Source organism: Pelecanus crispus, chromosome 1 (assembly GCF_030463565.1).
Source record: "Pelecanus crispus isolate bPelCri1 chromosome 1, bPelCri1.pri, whole genome shotgun sequence".
NCBI classification, from domain to species: domain Eukaryota; kingdom Metazoa; phylum Chordata; class Aves; order Pelecaniformes; family Pelecanidae; genus Pelecanus; species Pelecanus crispus.
Genome location: NC_134643.1, coordinates 145,261,704 through 145,279,183, shown reverse-complemented (window position 1 = coordinate 145,279,183; position 17,480 = coordinate 145,261,704). Strand labels below are relative to the sequence as shown.

Here is a 17,480-nt window from a genome sequence, read left to right as displayed (position 1 = left end):
TGTCACAAAATTTAAACGCCTTACTTTATTTTGTAGATGGTTCTATTTATTCTCTCTTTCCTTTTCTTCCTAGCTATAATGACATTTTGCAGGTCTTTTCAAAATCAGCATTTTACTTTTCTTGTCAGCAGGGATGAGGGCGAAGCAGTTAAGATAAATGATTGGAACTCTGCCATCCAGGTGGACTGTCAGCATGTTAAAAAACAGATTGAAACTGGGAATGAACTAAGTGAAAATTTATGCTCTGTTGGCTGCTTCTCATTAAGAAACATTTGCTCATGAATCTTACATTTTCAGTCCGGATTGCACTGAGTGATAAGAGCATGACATCATAGTCTTTTCTGAATTGGGAGGGTAATATCCAAAAAAACCCAACATTACAAAGAATAAAGATTTTAGTCTTCTTTTCAGTCTTTTATTTTTAAAAATTAAATAGCCCTTTCACCAATTGTATTTCCTATCATTTTTATAAGATCCAAGCCATGCCTTGGAGACTGTGTACTGAGTCCCACTGACCTCAAAAGTCACACTGACATACATCTCTTATGTGCTTTCTTCAGTGGATTTTGGTATCTAATTCTACCTTTTTCAAGAGACTTGTAGCTTTCAGAAGCTTTGGAATTCCCATCTGAATAGATCATAAATATGCGCTTACAAGAAAGTGCCACTCACTGGCCTTACGAAAATCAAGCCTCTAGCTAGTTCTACAGATATTTATCCATAGAGAGCAAACCCACAATATAAACTCATTTTGAAAACATAAACCTCTGAGTATTCTTTCTTTTGGGGACAAGAAAACCACTATTTACTTCTTTACTGATATATTCACACATTTTTATGAAGTCTTTTTCAATACCTACCAAAAGCATTTGATGTTTCTGTAACTGAAAAACTGGAAGTGAAAATACTGAATTTCATTTCTCCTGAGTGAACCTAGAAAACTGTTCATTGAGCAGTGAAGTAAGGCCTTGGAGATTTGGATTCTGTTTGCAGCTCTGTCGTGACCTGGGCAGATACCCTATAAGGGGATCCCTCTGCATGAGCCTCCCCACCTGTAAGTGATCTAATGCTTCTCTGATCTGAAGAAGACCTTTTGATCATGGTCTGGAAGCTAGGGATCCATATAGCTTTACAAAGAACTGACCTGTGCCACAGTTTGCCAGTTAGTAGCATCATCCTCACTTGGATGGATTCCTTGATTCCACCTCCTCTGAACAACATAGATAACAGGCTCAATGGAAATATTGAATTTTGAAGACCACTTCACCTCCAGGTCTCCAGACTGAAGTTCTGTGAATTTTAATTCTTTCCGGGGTTTCAGTGGGACACCTGTAATAGGAACATGCAGACAAAAATATGTGAGTAATTTACAAGATGCAGTTAAGCCATATGTAGATGAAACTGTATAAAAAAATAATTTTTTAAAAAAAGATTATTGGTCAGACAGAAGGAAAAAAGGAGGGAATGGATAGACTGATGAGCATAGGAGTTTCAGAAATGCTCATAGCTGACCTATCTCTGCTAACAGTAAAACTTGTTTTTAAAAATCTTCAAAATTATTTCTTTATTTCATTTAAAAACTAAAGGATCTGAAAGTTGTAAGCTAAAACTGATCTCACTGAAAACACTTCCCAAATATGCCTTGATAACCTGGAGGAAGATCCCTTTGATCCCAGGCAGAATCAGCTATACTTGTTGTTCATTTTTCCACCTGATTTCTCCTTGACCACATCTGATGACAGAATTTCCACAGCATCACATAGTAATCCATTCCACCAGTTCTCTACCCTCACCATTAGAAAGCTTTCTCACTACCTTGTTTAGTCTCCTCAGCTGCATCTTAAACTTGATACTTGTCTATGATGTTCATGGATCGTGGAGAAGGGATTCTTTCTTCCATCTATGGAGGAGCATTTTATGTACCACAAGACTGTTATCATGCCCCTGAATGTTTTATTCTTCAGTCTAATAACCACAGTGCACTCTATTTTCCTTTAAAATCAGTGTTTCTAGACCTCTGATCGTTCTTGCAGTTGTCTCTGGAAACTGTCCTATAGGCACACAGCCCTTCTCCAGAGTCAACCCTAAAAATGGACACAGACTGCGTCTAAGTTCTTACCAGTGTAGAACAGAGAAGCAGGATTATTTCACACACCTTACATTAGTCTGATAAACTTAAGAAAGCTGTTTGCCTATTCCATGGTAGCATGATCTTATTGACTCACATGCAGCTGTATTGTATGATGTGTCACTCTTCACTCTTCCCTAAAGATCTAGGACAGGTATTTCCAAGGTAACTTGGAATAGATATGTTATATCTAATGTATATTGTCCAATTGTTACATTTCAGAGACAAAGATGTCTTTCTAAAATTTTACAGTAATTTCTTGTTACACAGTAACACTGAAGGACAGTTATTTCTGTTGTTTCTACTGCTGGTAACATCACCTTTTTGAAAACATCTGCAGTATCTTGAAGGAAAAAAACAACTTCAAATTTGGCATCTTTTGATTAAATCAGCAAATCAAGTGTAAGATACATTTCTCTAGACAGAATTTAGGAACTCATATATTTGAGTGCACAGCATTTTGTCACTGCAGGTTATGTCATAAATAAGATTTCTGTGCTGACATACAAACGTTCTTAGCAAGTCATCAAATGCACTTTAGTTATTTTGTCATTTCAGTGGGTGACCACATAAGTCCAGCTGTATGTGTTGGTTCGATAAATTGTTTTCCTACTCAGTCTGCCACAGGTGACTGAGTACCAAAATTTTCTTAGGTGAACAAACTGCTTTTATATTTTAAGAATTCTTCTCCTAAATCTGATTATACAATTAGCTATAAGTAAATAAAAATTGATATTGTAGCCCCTGAACAAACCTAAAATCAACCTGAGGAAAATGAAATACTTGAATCTGGTTATCACAGCAGTTTAAAACCTGGATATCCTTCAACAGCCAGCAGTCTTAGTCTAATATAATGAACATCACAGAACATGTCAGTTTGAATTTCCACATTTGAAAATGCTTCTTTAATTATGATGTACAAAAATCCTGCAATTTGCATGTTAAGAAAACTTACATCTGCTTTGCATTGGGGGCAGTTGGATTCACTTGACTGCAAGTATCTCAGCCTCTCTGCTGTTACGTAATTGCGTGCAGATGGAGCGCAGCAGCACAAACAACGAGAGCACAGCACAAGTGCATTTTAAAATACTTTTGTAGAACCAGCACCATCAATTTCATATCCAGATGTGTAGATCCAATCACTCTTCAATGTGCTTTTTATTATGCAAATGGTCAGCCCTTTCATCGTGCTGGAACAAATTAGTCCTCTGAAGTCTGCAGTGCTTAACTGAAGAATTCAAATCACTGATTGCTGTATGTGTGCAACACCAGAGCCCAGGAAAAATGTTTCTAAAGGTGTCTTTCAGATGGCACATGGCTATTTTCTCATCATGAAAGATAAATGCATACTGGTCCATCATAAGAATCTGTATCTTAAATGTCAGTTCCCCAGGAATTCAAAAAGTTTCCATGGAAGTGTTTTGGACAGTAAAGTACATTCATGGCATCAGTACAACTGTAAACACATGTTGTTCAAAGACTCAGAGATGCGCACCTTTAAAACTGTACACTAATTTTTTAATAGAAAACTATATTTCTTTAAGCATGAAAAGAGCCTTTAAACTGTAGATGACTATCCGGCTCCAGCTATCCTATTATGATATTGTCCTATCATCATATCCTTTAAATGTCATAATCTTCTCTTCACAATTTACCTTGCCCAGATGGCAGTTTGGTCTGCTGTATGGATTGCTCCCTTACATGTTTCAGACAAAATTAGTGTCCTGGTTTTGGCTGGGATAGTGTTAATATTCTTTCTAGTAACTGGTACAGTGCTGTGTTTTGGATTTAGGATGAGAATAATGTTGATAACACACTGATGTTTCAGTTGTTGCTGAGCAGTCAAGGACTTTTCAGCTTCTCATACTGGCCTGCCAATGAGAAGGCTGGAGGTACACAAGAAACTGGGAGGGGCGACAGCCAGAACAGCTGACCCAAACTGGCCAAAGGGGTATTCCATACCATATGATGTCATGCTCATCATATAAACTGGGGGGAGTCGGCTGGGGCATGGCCACTGCTCAGGGACTGGCTGGGCATCGGTCCATTGCTGGTGAGCAATTGGTTTTTTTGCATCACTTGTCTTTCTTGGGTTTTTGTTATTTACCTTTTCATTACAATTTTTTATTCTTATTATAATCATTATCATTATTATTATATTTTATTTCAATTATTAAATTTTTCTTATCTCAACTCACAAGTGTTTTCACTTTTACTCTTCTGATTCTCTCCCCCAAGCCAACAGGTTGGGGCAAGTGAGCGGCTGTGTGGTGCTTAGTTGCCAGCTGGGGCTAAACAACAATTACTTAGGCTGGTTTAGACAGAATGAACCCTAAATCTTTGTTAAAAAGGGGTCCTGGAAAGTTCAAACAAGTAGCTGTATCATCACATCTGAGAGGCCACTAAATTTTGAACAGGAAAAAGGTGATGGGTAATTTTTTGTAGAAAACGATACAAGTCCTTGTCCTTACTTGGCAATGCATATGTGCACGTTAGACAAAGTGAACCCGATCAAGCATTTTCCATCCCTTTCTCTTCCTTTCTTTTTTTCTGCATTTTTAAACTGTTTTACTTCTAAGCAGAGAATATATTGTCCCCATTTCTATCTCTGAAGTACCAAATCTACTTTAGGTACTTACTGTTATTTACAACATCTTTATGTCCATATAGAAAAAACCAAGGTAGGCCATGGAGAATGGACACTTTCTGAAGTTCCTCACTAGTTGAGACAATGTGAAGGAGATGGATGAGGCAGAAGACGGAAGAGTAGGAGAGAACATTTGATATCTCCAGTTAAGGCAAATAAAAATATGAAGGCTACGTAACTGATTTGTAGTACACCCAACAGGGATGAAAAAATGCAGTGATAACAGAGAGTTTGAAGATTATAGTGAACTTGGCAATAAAGCAAGCCAATAAACAGTAAACAATTAGGATAACAAGTAACTGGACTTGTCATGTTAATCCAACAAGATATGCAATGTATGACTTTGGTGCAAGTGTACTTACATTAATATCCTTTTAGGATTGGGATTTAGCACGTAGTACTAGAGGGCAAATCTGGTCTGTAAATCCAGCAAATCAGATGGGTATTTTCTATCTGCTGTTGTAACTGATCTCCAGAGCTTGATCAACAGAGAAACTATAGGAACTTAAGTGAGCTAATAGGCGACGTCAAGATTGCAGGCAGCCTGGGCTGCAGTGATCATGCATTGGCGGAGTTTGCAGTTCTGAGGGGTATGGGTCAGGCGAAGAGTAAAGTCAGGACCCTGAAATTTAGGAAAGCAAACTTTCAGCTCTTCAAGGAGTTAGTCAATAGGACCCCCTGAGAAACCGCCCTCAGGGACAAGGGAGCAGAACAGAGCTGGCAGATCTTTAAGGATGCTTTCCATAGAGCGCAAGAGCTCTCAGTCCCCAGGTGTAAGAAATCAGGAAAGGAAGACAAGAGATCAGCATGGATGAGTTGAGACCTGCTGGTCAGACTAAAGGGCAAGAAGGAAATGCACAGGCAGTGGAAGCAGGGACAGGTATCCTGGGAACAGCTGCCTGGTTGTATAGGGATGGAGTCAGGAAGGCCAAGGCACAGCTGGTGCTGAAATTGGCAGGAGATGTAATGAATAATAAGAAGGGCTTCTACAGGTATGTCAGCCAGAAAAGGAAGGCCTAAGAAAGTGTACCCTCCGATGAGCAAGACTGGCAAACTGGTAACAACAGATGAGGACAAGGCTGAGGTACTCGGCAACTTTGCTTCAGTCTTCACTGGCAACCTCTCTTCTCACACCTCTCAAGCGGATGGACCACCAGATGGGGACTGGGGGAGCAAAGTCCCTCCTACTGTAAGAGAAGATGACCACCTGAGGAACCTGAACATACATAAGTCTATGGGATCCAATGAGATGCATCCCAGAGTCCTGAGGGAATTGGCTGATGTAGTTGCCAAGACACTCTCCATGATATTTGAAAAGTCATGGCAGTCAGGTGAAGTCCCTGGTGACTGGAAGAAGGGAAATATTGCACCCATTTTTAAACAGGGAAGAAAGGAGGACCTTGAGAACTACCAACCTATCAGCCTCAACTCTGTGCCTGGGAAGAGCATGGAACAGATCCTCCTAGAAGCTATGCTAAGGCACATGGAGCACAGGAAGATGATGCAAGACAGCCAGCATGGATTCACCAAGGGCAAGTCCTGCCTGACCAACCTAATGGCCTTCTGTGATGGAGTGACTACATCAGTGGACAAGGGAAGAGCTACAGATGTCATCTATCTGGACTTCTGTAAGGCCTTTGTCATGGTTCCCCACAACATCCTTCTCCCTAAATTGGGGAGATAAGGATTTGATGAGTGCACTGTTCAGTGGATGAGGAATTGGTTGGATGGTCGAATCCAGAGGGTAGTGGTCAACGGCTCAATGTCCAGATGGAGACCGCTGACAAGTGGTGTCCCTCAGGGGTCCATACTGGGACCAGTACTGTGTAATAGCTTCATCAATGACATAGACAGTGGGATCGAGTACACCCTCAGCAAGTTTGCAGATTATACCAAGCTGGGCGGTACGGTTGACACACCTGAGGGATGGGAGGCCATCCAGAGGGACCTGGACAAGCTCGAGAAGTGGGCCCATGTGAACCTCATGAGGTTCAACAAGGCCAAGTGCAAGGTCCTGCACCTTGGTTGGGGCAACCCCCAGCATCAATACAGGCTGGGGGATGAAGGGATTGAGAGCAGCCCTGCAGAGAAGGACTTGGGGGTACTGGTGGATGAAAAGCTGGACATGAGCCAACAATGTGTGGTCATAGCCCAGAAAGCCAATCATATCCTGGGCTGCATCAAAAGAAGCGTGGTCAGCAGGTCGAGGGAGGTGATTCTGCCCCTCTACTCTGCTCTGGTGAGACCCTACCTGGACTACTGCGTCCAGCTCTGGAGCCCTCAGCACAGGAAAGACATGGAACTGTTGGAGCAGGTCCACAGGAGGGCCACAAAAATGATCAGGGGAATGGAACATCTCCCCTCTGAAGAAAGGCTGAGAGTTCAGCCTGGAGAAGAGAAGGCTGCGGGGAGACCTTATAGCAGCCTTCCAGTACTTAAAGGGGGCTTATAAGAAAGATGGGGACAAACTTTTTAGCACGGTCTGTTGCGATAGGACAAGGGGTAATGGTTTTAAACTAAAAGAGGGTAGATTTAGACCATAGGTAAGGAAGAAATTTTTTACGACAAGGGTGGTGAAACACTGGAATGGGTTGCCCAGAGAGGTGGCAGATGCCTCATCCCTAGTAACATTCAAGGTCAGGTTGGACGGGGCTCTGAGCAACCTGACCTTGTCGAAGATGTCCCTGCTCATTGCAGGGGGGTTGGACTAGATGAGCTTTAAAGGTCCCTCCCAACCCAAACTATTCTATGATTCTATGAATCTAACTTCTGTAGACTCTTAGACTGAATCTGAGTTATTTTCTAGCTGTGAGTGCTGTCAAAATGATAATAATAAGCACTGAACTTATTCACTAGATCTTAGGCACGCTTGCAGAGTTTGCTCTTCCTTAGTGACAGGAAGGTCATTTACCCCTGGAGGAAATGAATAGCAAGCCTGTTCCGCTTCTATTTGTCCTTTGCTGCAGAAAGACAGGTTGAAGAGGCTAATTAGCTGAATTCATCAGCTGAGAAGGCGGTACAGTATTGGGCTTGCTCTTCCTCTGCAAGACATATATGCTCTTACAAGCACGCAACTCCTGCAGATAGGTGATGTTAGAGAAGGTTAGTTCTGTTCCTACATGATTAGGCTGAACAACAGTAAACTTTCCAGTGTGCAGTTATGCGATGTATCATATCCTCTCATATCCTGCGTCCTCTCCAAAAGCACATAGTCTTATTTCATCTCTTTGTTTGTTTGCTTGTTTCTTTTGCTTTTACCTTTTCCAGCTGTTACATTTACTGGAATGGTCTGTAGCTGTGGTATGGAGCCTGCTCATGTAAATCATTACATATGTGATATGAATGCCAGCTTATCACTCTGGTCATTTGTCTCAAGAAGATGAAAGAAATAACTAAGTGATCCATTTTAATAATTTTCATTTTGAAAGGTGCTGTGTATAAGAGCATATGAATTCCTTATAGTTTTAAAGGGGATGCTCTGTAGTATCATAGAATCATAGAATCACAGAATGCTTTGGGTACCAGTACCCCCAAGTCCTTCTCCGCAGGGCTGCTCTCAATCCCTTCATCCCCCAACCTGTACTGATACCGGGGGTTGCCCCGTCCCAGGTGCAGGACCTTACACTTGGCCTTGTTGAACCTCATGAGGGTCACACGGGCCCACCTCTCCAGCTTGTCCAGGTCCCTCTGGATGACATCTCGTCCTCCTGGTGTGTCAACCACACCACTCAGCTTGATGTCGTCTGCAAACTTGCTGAGAGTGCACTTGGTAGTATCTTGGAAGCAAGAGAATTTCCCTTCTGCACTGGTAATCTGGATCACAGTATTGCCTCCTGTTCAAAATACTTTGAGTACTATCTTAACTAGTTTTATGCTTACTCAACCTCTATGACTTCTAGATCAAATTTTCTCCATTTATGTAAGTAAATAAGACAGTCCTTCCTGATGGCCCATCCTGTACACTTAAAGACAGGATTCAAAAGTCAAAGCACATAATTTCTGACTTACATTCCCATCACCAGGGACATTCAAAAAGATGCATCATCATTTCAGTTAAAGCAATGAACTTAAAAATAAAATCACCATCTCCTTCTCATGTTTTACCATTTTCCCATCCACAGATGGAAATACGTCTGGTTTCAGACCTAAGCCTGGAGCTTAGCTCATATTTCTGCTGATTAGGCTTTGTCTCCATAGAGAGCCCATGCTATCAGAAGAACAACTGATTAATATTTACTTTTTATCAGTGAAGTAAGGAAAATGGATTTTTGACAAAACGTTCCAACTCTGTGGAACAAGAAAATGCCTTTCATAAATGCTCATTGTTCTGTGTTAGGAGCACATGTTCAGAATATTTCGATGTATAAAGCTTTTTTTAATTCCAACAAATTAAAATCTGGAGTTTGTATAAGTAAATCATTTTTTAGTCTATGTGTTCTTGCCAATGGATGTCAAGGAAAACCTTTTTTCACAGAATCTCAGGACTCAAATCAATAAAAAATTTTTGAGTAAGATTCCCTTAGATTTAAATAATGATTTTATATATATATATATGTGTGGATATTATAATATTTCACAATTTTATTCTTAGGTCATTAAGATCACCAATGCCAAATACACTGCATTGATTTGTTCTTTCACCAGATTATCTCACACTTCCCATTTGGTAGTCCTACCTGTTTGGCTTATAAACATAAATGTTATTTGTGATTAATATGACTTGAACTATTTATATTCTATTAAATACTTTCCTGCTGCATTCTCTCTCATCTGCATCAAATTAAGTGAGATTTCACCTAAGTTGCCAAGATTTTTCTGCTTACGATGATTCATAATAGCCACATGTTTACATTCCACAGATTTCCAGACATGGGCTTCACAAAGGGAAAAAAAACTCAGAAACGTGAGCAACATTTTTCTCTGGCTTTCCACGCTTTCAGTGTCCAGCCACATCTCTACAGGGGACTCTCCTTTTTCTTCCCATTCATACAAACTCCTACGAAATGAAAGTCCTGGTTTTCTATGAGACTTTATTACGGTCTGAAGTTTTTAGCCCAGTATGAGTACATATTAATAATATCTACCTTTGTACAGATTTTTTGGGACTTGGCACGTATGACCACATCCATTGGAACAGCATTTCTTCACTCCAGAACATTCACTGTCAGCTTCACAGCTTTCAACACAGGCAGCTGCAAAGCCACTGGCCTTCTCAGGTGCTGGACAGTCCCCTTGCTTCACAGACAGGATATACTTAAGGAATTCACAGCTAGTTAGGCATTCATAATTCTTCTTGGGGAAAAGAGGCTAAAAGGAAAACAAAAGAATTGTATAAAGTTTTCAACAGGAATAAAAAAAAAAAAAAAAAAAGAAGTTTGTAAGTTTTCCAAGACCTCCTAAAGGAAAATTCAGATTTTCAGCTTTTGCAAGACTATCCCTGAAGATTTATATATTCAAGCCACTTCTAAAAAAGCATTCCGAGTACAGAATAATGAATTCCCTCAAGTAAGACCACCATTTTTAATGGAATAAAGTTGTTTCTATCTGCCAGCTTTCCCTTGTTTTCCTCACATTGGCTGGCTACAAAATTGCTCAATGACAGATTAAAAATATTCACAAAACAAAGGGGAAGCAATGGTCAGACAATCTTTTTTTTTTTTTTTTTTTTGGACTACCCAACATTCCTCCCTTTGTACTTCATAACACTTTACCCACAAGATCTGATGTAATGCCACACTAGATAAATAAGTGAAATCTTGTTTCATTATGCTGTTTGAACTGAGTTGGCTAAGAGAAGATTTTGCAGCATCTTTATGTCCTTGCCAGCATATTAGTAATTGTATAACTCTTCATAGAACTGGCACTAAAGTTCTGATAAAATGATCAGCAGAAAATACATATTAACATAAGCCTTAAAGATCTTGATTAAAGATCAAAGTAAATGCTACTTCTTTGAGAAATCAAGTCCTAGATATATGAGAGGTAATTCAATGCATAGACATTTTATAGCATGTGTGCTACTCAGAGGTTTGCAAGGTTCACTTAAAACCGTATTAAACACAGGATCTAGCACCCTGGGGAGAACATTGTGTGTGACATGGGGATTTCATCTCCTCTTTTATATGGTGCTTTATTTAGTTTGCTGCAAAAACAGCTAAAGTGGTTCCCTCCAAGTGATTGGTGGAACTGTAGGTGGGCAACACATGTATCTGGGGTTATCTATAGCCTGCCTTTCTATCTCAGAGCAAAACCTTCCACTCTGACAGATGTGATTTACAGATTCCTAAACCTACACAGGAATTATAACCCACTCTCCACCCAACTATTCATGTAACTTCTGCAACTTCCTTCCATATTCAAATGTTTTACTTTCGTATTTTTACTGTTCTCCTATTTCTGGTACAATGAGAAAGACTTCACTATTATGGAGGTCCAGGTGTTTCACGGACTACGTGTCAGTTTATTCTGCAAAGTCACTGTGGTCCAAGAATGTGCCACTATGCTACCTCTCCCATCTCATCCTACAGATCAGTCCAGGATTTTTGAATCAGGCTTTTAAGGATGCATTTGGGTGTCACAGCTTAACCAGCCTAAAAGCTGCCAAAATGAGCAGTCCTTACATCTCCTACTGACCCCAGTAATCCTTGGACACGCACTCCTGCTGTTCCCCCCATTGGAATGCACCTGATCCCATGGTTAGCCAATTAAGAAGCTAAACCAGCAGGAAACTGAATTTATGGAAAAAAAGGAGTCAGGTAAACTGTCTCTTTTTCTTCTTCACACATAAGGTTCCTTTAAGGTTAGTACACTCATTCAGTAGATAAGAAGCAACATACCAAGCAGGCACCTTGAGAAACACAAAGCTACATTGTTGCTTCCAGATTTTTACAAACTACAAAAAGATTGAAAACACTCTCAAAGAAAAACAGTCTCATTTAATTCAATCAAACAATGTCTATGTAGCATACATGAGTCTGAGAGAAAGGAAAGTGGTCTCATGCTTTTCTCTGTGTGTGTGTGAAGCTAATTTCAAATCCTAAAACATCACAAATTTGCAGCTACTTAATTAAAAACTTTATAGCTCCCTGAGGCATAATACGTCCTCAAGGCTTCTCCTCCTCACCCTATTTCACAGCTCATTTTTCAGTTAGCTGCTAAATGTGCTGCTCTTCATTACAGGCCTTTGAAGTTCTAAATTTAGCTTTAACCACAAAACACTAATCAAAGAGGGATGCTCACTGTTTTTAACTACAATAGAACAGTGTTCTACAAATGTTTTCCTTTTAAACCAATTTTATACGTATTTTCACCCATATCTGAAAACATACTGCCTGAGTGAGAAGTGATATACGAGAATGACATAAATTAGATCCATTAAAACTGCTTTATTACACTACCCTAGAGTTTTGTATATGAGGAAGCAGCAATTAATCTGGGTTAAAGAACTCTTACAAGGATTGGTTTTCATGAGAATTTTTTACTTTGTCTTCTAATGTCACTACATAGATCAGTAATCCAGTAATCCCTATTTACACAGTTGGATCTAAATTTTTTTTTTTGTTGAAATTACAGCTTTTCCTAATCATCTTCATGATGCTTAAAATCACTTAAATATAAGACTTGCTCTTGTACCAGAAAAAAGTGCCCACAGTGACAAGGGAGGAGTTAAATCAGTATATCAGTGAGATCAATCTACCAATTAAGGTCACTTCTATTTTTCTATAGAAAAAGCTGAAAATCTTCATAAACGCACACTTTCATATACTTGAATAAAGTTGTATCTTAATATTGATTTAGTTATAATAAAGGAACTTTCTATTGAGATATTTCCATTTTGTACTAAAAAACACTTAAGAACTGCAACAGCTGACTTCCACCAACTCGGCAGAGACATGTTTTAAATCCAATAAAACCATCTCCTTTTTTGTACTAGTTTAGCTGATCTAGGTTTGCTTATTCACAAAGTTATTCTGAAACATGATTCAGAAAGTTTTTCCAAAGACTTGTTCCTGAATCATTATGTGTTTTGATAGTAGTCGTCTGAACTAGAAGTCCACAATCCAGTTACTCCTGGAGAGATATTATTTTAGAAATCAGACTGACTTTCACATACAGAAAAGACATATTTTCTAGCTACCCTGCACAAGGATGTTCACACAATGACATTTTATCTTTTAAACAAAGATACCCTTTCTTACACATGGCCAGAAAAATAGAAGGGCATGTGGTAGAAATAGCATCTAACAGGAGGGATTTAACATCACTTTCTGAGAGAAGCTATGTAAGTATGCCTGGATCAAGTCTTAGAACTTCAAGCTGAGATAAATCATGTGGTCAGGAAAAAAAAAACAAAACAACTTTTCTTTTAAACTCAAGCTTAATATGGCTAAATTGTTATATATGTATCTGTTCAAACAAAGGCGAATGCTGTAAAAATCCCATGTTTGTTAGCTGTCTCCTTGAAGCTAATAATTTAAATGAAAGAGACAGCTGGAACAAAGTGAGAAAGAGTGCCCTTGGGCTGACGTACCTCACAGAAGCTTTGGCAATGGTTTTTTTTCAGGTCCCAGGACTCTTTGCAGGGCTCCAGGCACTAGGAAGAATCAGGAGGCAGAGAGGTGTCAGGAAAAGAAAGAAATAAACAACCACAAATGACCCCATTTCTTCTTCAGTTGTTTGTTTGGCCCATAGGAAGTTAATAATAGGCTTTAAAAATCCACTTCTCCTGAGGATAAGATTGTGTCATTGAGTCATGGTGTCAGAGCAGGGTCATGCCAAGCCATGGTTAGATTACAAGAAATATTTTCAGTATTTCTTACTGTACAAGGCAATTGCCTCACTTGTTTATATGCCATCCTATTTTCCGTCTTATTGAATCTAGGTCCTAATACCATTTAACAGCGTGTCACTGGGTCACAGAGACAATGTCAAAAGCACTACTCTAAACTACAGAAAGTTAAATCTTCTCCTTGCTGACCAGCCTAAAGATTAGACAGGCACATTGCCTCCCCAAGCGAGAAACTATTTCATCAAGCTATGGAGTAAACTCAGCAGAGGTTTAACTACTTTTCCTGTATAAATAGACAGTGTTCACTGGTCTGTTATCAAAACCGCTTTATTTCAAGTACCATATTATCATTTCTTCACCTTCAACCTCTACTGCAATGGTTATACAGAGAGTTGAGATTCAAACCCTGCAAACCAGAGTCAAGCTTCACAGCACAACATAAAGAAAAATCACACTATTAAGAGAATTTACTGCAGCTGAAACATAAATTTAGACTCACATCCAGAAACCTTTACTCTTCCTTTGTTAGACATACGATCTTGGAAAATACTGGCATTCTTGGGAGTTAATAACATCTAGTCTTTCTGGTCATAGTGGAAAGATACTTATTGCACCAAAAAGAAAGGCCTTTGACATGCAATCTAGCATTTATATAATTTGTTTCTCTTACACATAGTATTAGATTGGATCCATATACATTTATGTTATTCAAAAACAAGCACGATACATATAGGCTGTATCTCAGCTGTCCACCTGTATCATTAATGTACTAAAAAAAAATCAGTGTTTTAAAAGTTAAGCATTTTTCTTACTAGCAACAAAGCCTGAAAAATATAATAAAACCATTAGTCACAGACGTTACATATTTCAGGAAGGAAAAATACCACTCTAACATTTTCTCTCTATATATTGGTATTTTAGACTCAATTTGTAGCTCTTCAAAATTCACAATGTGCTCTATACAGAGTAATTAAAAGGATACATTATAAAATGTCACTGAAGTTAGTAAGTTTAATTAATTCCAGAGTGTTGTTCCTCCTGTGGTATAGTTACCGCACATTTGAGCCCAATTCTACCGTCATGCCAATTTTACAACTCCCCTAACCGACTGATGGATTTAGCCCCAAATTACAAAGGTATAAATGGTGTAAAGACAAAATGGGCAACATTTTGACCACACTGGGACTTTGTCAGTGATCCCCAAGGCTGTCACGATTTCCATATCCTTGCCTTCTCTGAATTCTTGCTTCACTGCTGCAGAGCCACACAGAGCATATCTAAACCAGCAAGCACATCCACAATCTTGAGATGACAACAAGGACCAAGTTCATGCTGACTCTTGCAGGCTCTAGAGCAAAACAGTTGGTACTCCTGGAAGGAAATACCAAGACGCCGTGTGCTTCAGAGGGTTTGTACCAGGATGTCTTTACCTGCAAGGTAAGTACGTTCCAGCACTTGATGTCTTATCTGGCTGCTGTTCTGTCTCAATAACCACTCAGGACAGCCCAGGCTACTTTCAGCTGAGCCCCAGCATCCCCTGCCATCAAGGCAGGCAGAGACGATGGGCATCTCAACTCAGACACTTCAAAGGAAAGATGGACAAAATGAACCAGGGTTGAGCAGTATCCTGCAATCTGACTGCTCTCAGAATACTCCAAGGAAAACAGATGATGTAGCAAGACTTAAGACCTCCATCATAAGCTTTATAGGGTCTGATTACAGTACATGCTCTTACCTATACATAAACAAAAATATCTTCCTACTCTTGCTGTATGAGGAGTCCTCAGAGCATTGAGCTTAGCCTAGCACCATGGGCTGCTGCAGAAGCCGATTGCCTAATTTTAGTGGAGCTGTACCATTCTGTAGGTTGGAGAAAAAGTGCTAGCAGGCAGAAATGTTGCCAATAATTTTGCACTAGAACAGTCTGGGACTGTCCTCCTAAAAAGGTAGTTATTAAGCTTGCAGTAACAAAGATGAGGTTTGTGCATTTATCCTCCTAGCTACTCTGTTATGAGTTCCCCTAAAGCGGGAAGCTGGGAAAGCTGGAAGCTTGGATCCTGGTCTCACCTTTGAGTCCTTGACTTAAACTGTAAATCAGCTGAGATCTTGAGATCCCCTCCCAACTGTCTGGTGAGCTTTACCCTCTGAATGGCAATAATCTCAGGTAGAGAAACCTTTTTCCCTCTGTGAAGTCTCTCCTGATGTTTTTTATATGGAGAGGGAAATGTGTTCCAGATCCAATGTGTTATATACATGCTAGCTCTGAAGGAGGGCTACTGTGTACATAAATTTGTCTTTTTCCAGACATCTCAGCTTTCTAGTAAACCCTCTGTCCTCAGAAACTTTAGCCTGCCTGGTTCTGTTAAACTTTCTCATCCTTTTACATGTGTCACTCTGAGCTATATCTTTTATCTGCAAAGGGCTGTGGGTTTTTTCTCATCTTTGGCATGCTTTGCTATGGAAGTGCATCAAGATGAGTCTAGTGATGAACATATATTTTGCAGTGCTCCGCACAGTACTGTAGTAAAACATTCCTCCCTCCAATATGGATTTCCTCCATTTTTAGTCCATCTAGCCAAGGCAAGCACCAAGTTGAAAATCCTCTCAAGTAAAAGCAGAATCAGGCTTTACATTGACAGCAGCTGAAGGTTTTCTGACACGTATCTTTCCGTGCATAATAAAAATTAAAATCAAGAAAATGTGAGTCAGAACTAGCGTCAATAACATCTGTTTTCTTAAATCCAAGTCTTCAGAGAATACAAAAAGAAAAAAAGCATATATCTTAAATGTAAAATTTGGATAATGCATTTCTAATAATTTCAATGCAAGTCAGCAAAGGCCTGACCCAAAGCTTCCCCAGACCAACAGGAGTTAATTCACTGGCATTTAGCTTAGCCTTGATGTCTAAAAGGAAAGCATACAGCATTTCTCACCAATAAGAAGAGTTTTAAGGAAATACCTAAAACACCCATGAGAAAACTATTCCCACCCAGCAGGTAAACACACCCACCTTTTCTGGATTAGTGAAAATGTGTGTGCCTGTTAAAAGGATACTGAAATCCTCTATCCAGGATAAGGAGGAATCTAGGCCAAGCAGCAGCTGGCAGCTGATTTTGGCTCTACTTTATGCAACGAAAAATACCTTGCAGACATTACCACCCGCCCTCAGAAGCTAAGCTTAGGTATGTAGATGGCAGACCACCAGCAGGCAGGAAGGCAGCGGTGTGGGCATCCCGGCAGTCCATTCGGCAGATGTCACTGGTCCCCTGGAGCCACCGCTGACTGCTGCCCTGGCACCACCATAAAGGCTGCTCTACTGCTGGGGCGGGAAGAGATGTGAAACACAGCGCGGAACCAGCCATTACGGGCCAGTGGCACTCTTCAGAAGATGATGGGTGTTAATCACACAGGCCTTGCTAAATTGAACCCTCCTAAAGCACCTGTTTGATCATCTCCTGTGGTTAAATCTAGAAGTTGTAGGCTTGCTTTCTTCATCCAGATCACGGCAGAGTTGCTATTCAGTACTAAATGCATCAAAAGCCAAAAGGAGTGCTAATAGAAAGCACCCCAGCATTTGTCATCCTTCAAAATTTGTGTGTGTGGGTACATATGCAAGCACATGTAGGTATAAATATATATATCAGATACTACTATAGGTCTGTTAATATTCAGACTGCATAAAATTAGGAACAAGGGCAAAGTACTGTTTCATTCAAGGAAGAAGCATTACTATTGCTTTAAAATATTTTGGTTTATATTGTTTTATTTCATTTTCTTAAAATTTGCAGTTAAGAGCACTGTTAGAGAAGTCTTTTTTGTTCTAATTTTTAAACAATAAATAAAGCGACTATGAGGTCAGCATATGATGCATGCCGTTTATATTAGTTTGTAAAGGGATTTTCAGAATAGTCCACCAG

General features: G+C 39.7%; 1 protein-coding gene across 2 annotated transcripts in view; it reads right to left on the bottom strand.

Moving 5' to 3' along the window:
- ANOS1 (anosmin 1) overlaps positions 1 to 17,480 on the bottom strand; it is a 147,487-nt gene that overhangs the window by 49,509 nt on the left and 80,498 nt on the right. For both annotated transcript variants that reach the window (XM_075725128.1, XM_075725120.1), the window contains exons 3-5: positions 13,306 to 13,368; positions 9,860 to 10,082; positions 1,145 to 1,329 (exon numbers count right to left, since the gene is read on the bottom strand). In XM_075725128.1, the coding sequence (XP_075581243.1) occupies positions 1,145 to 1,329; positions 9,860 to 10,082; positions 13,306 to 13,368 (471 nt within the window). The remainder of the gene's footprint in view (positions 1 to 1,144; positions 1,330 to 9,859; positions 10,083 to 13,305; positions 13,369 to 17,480) is intronic.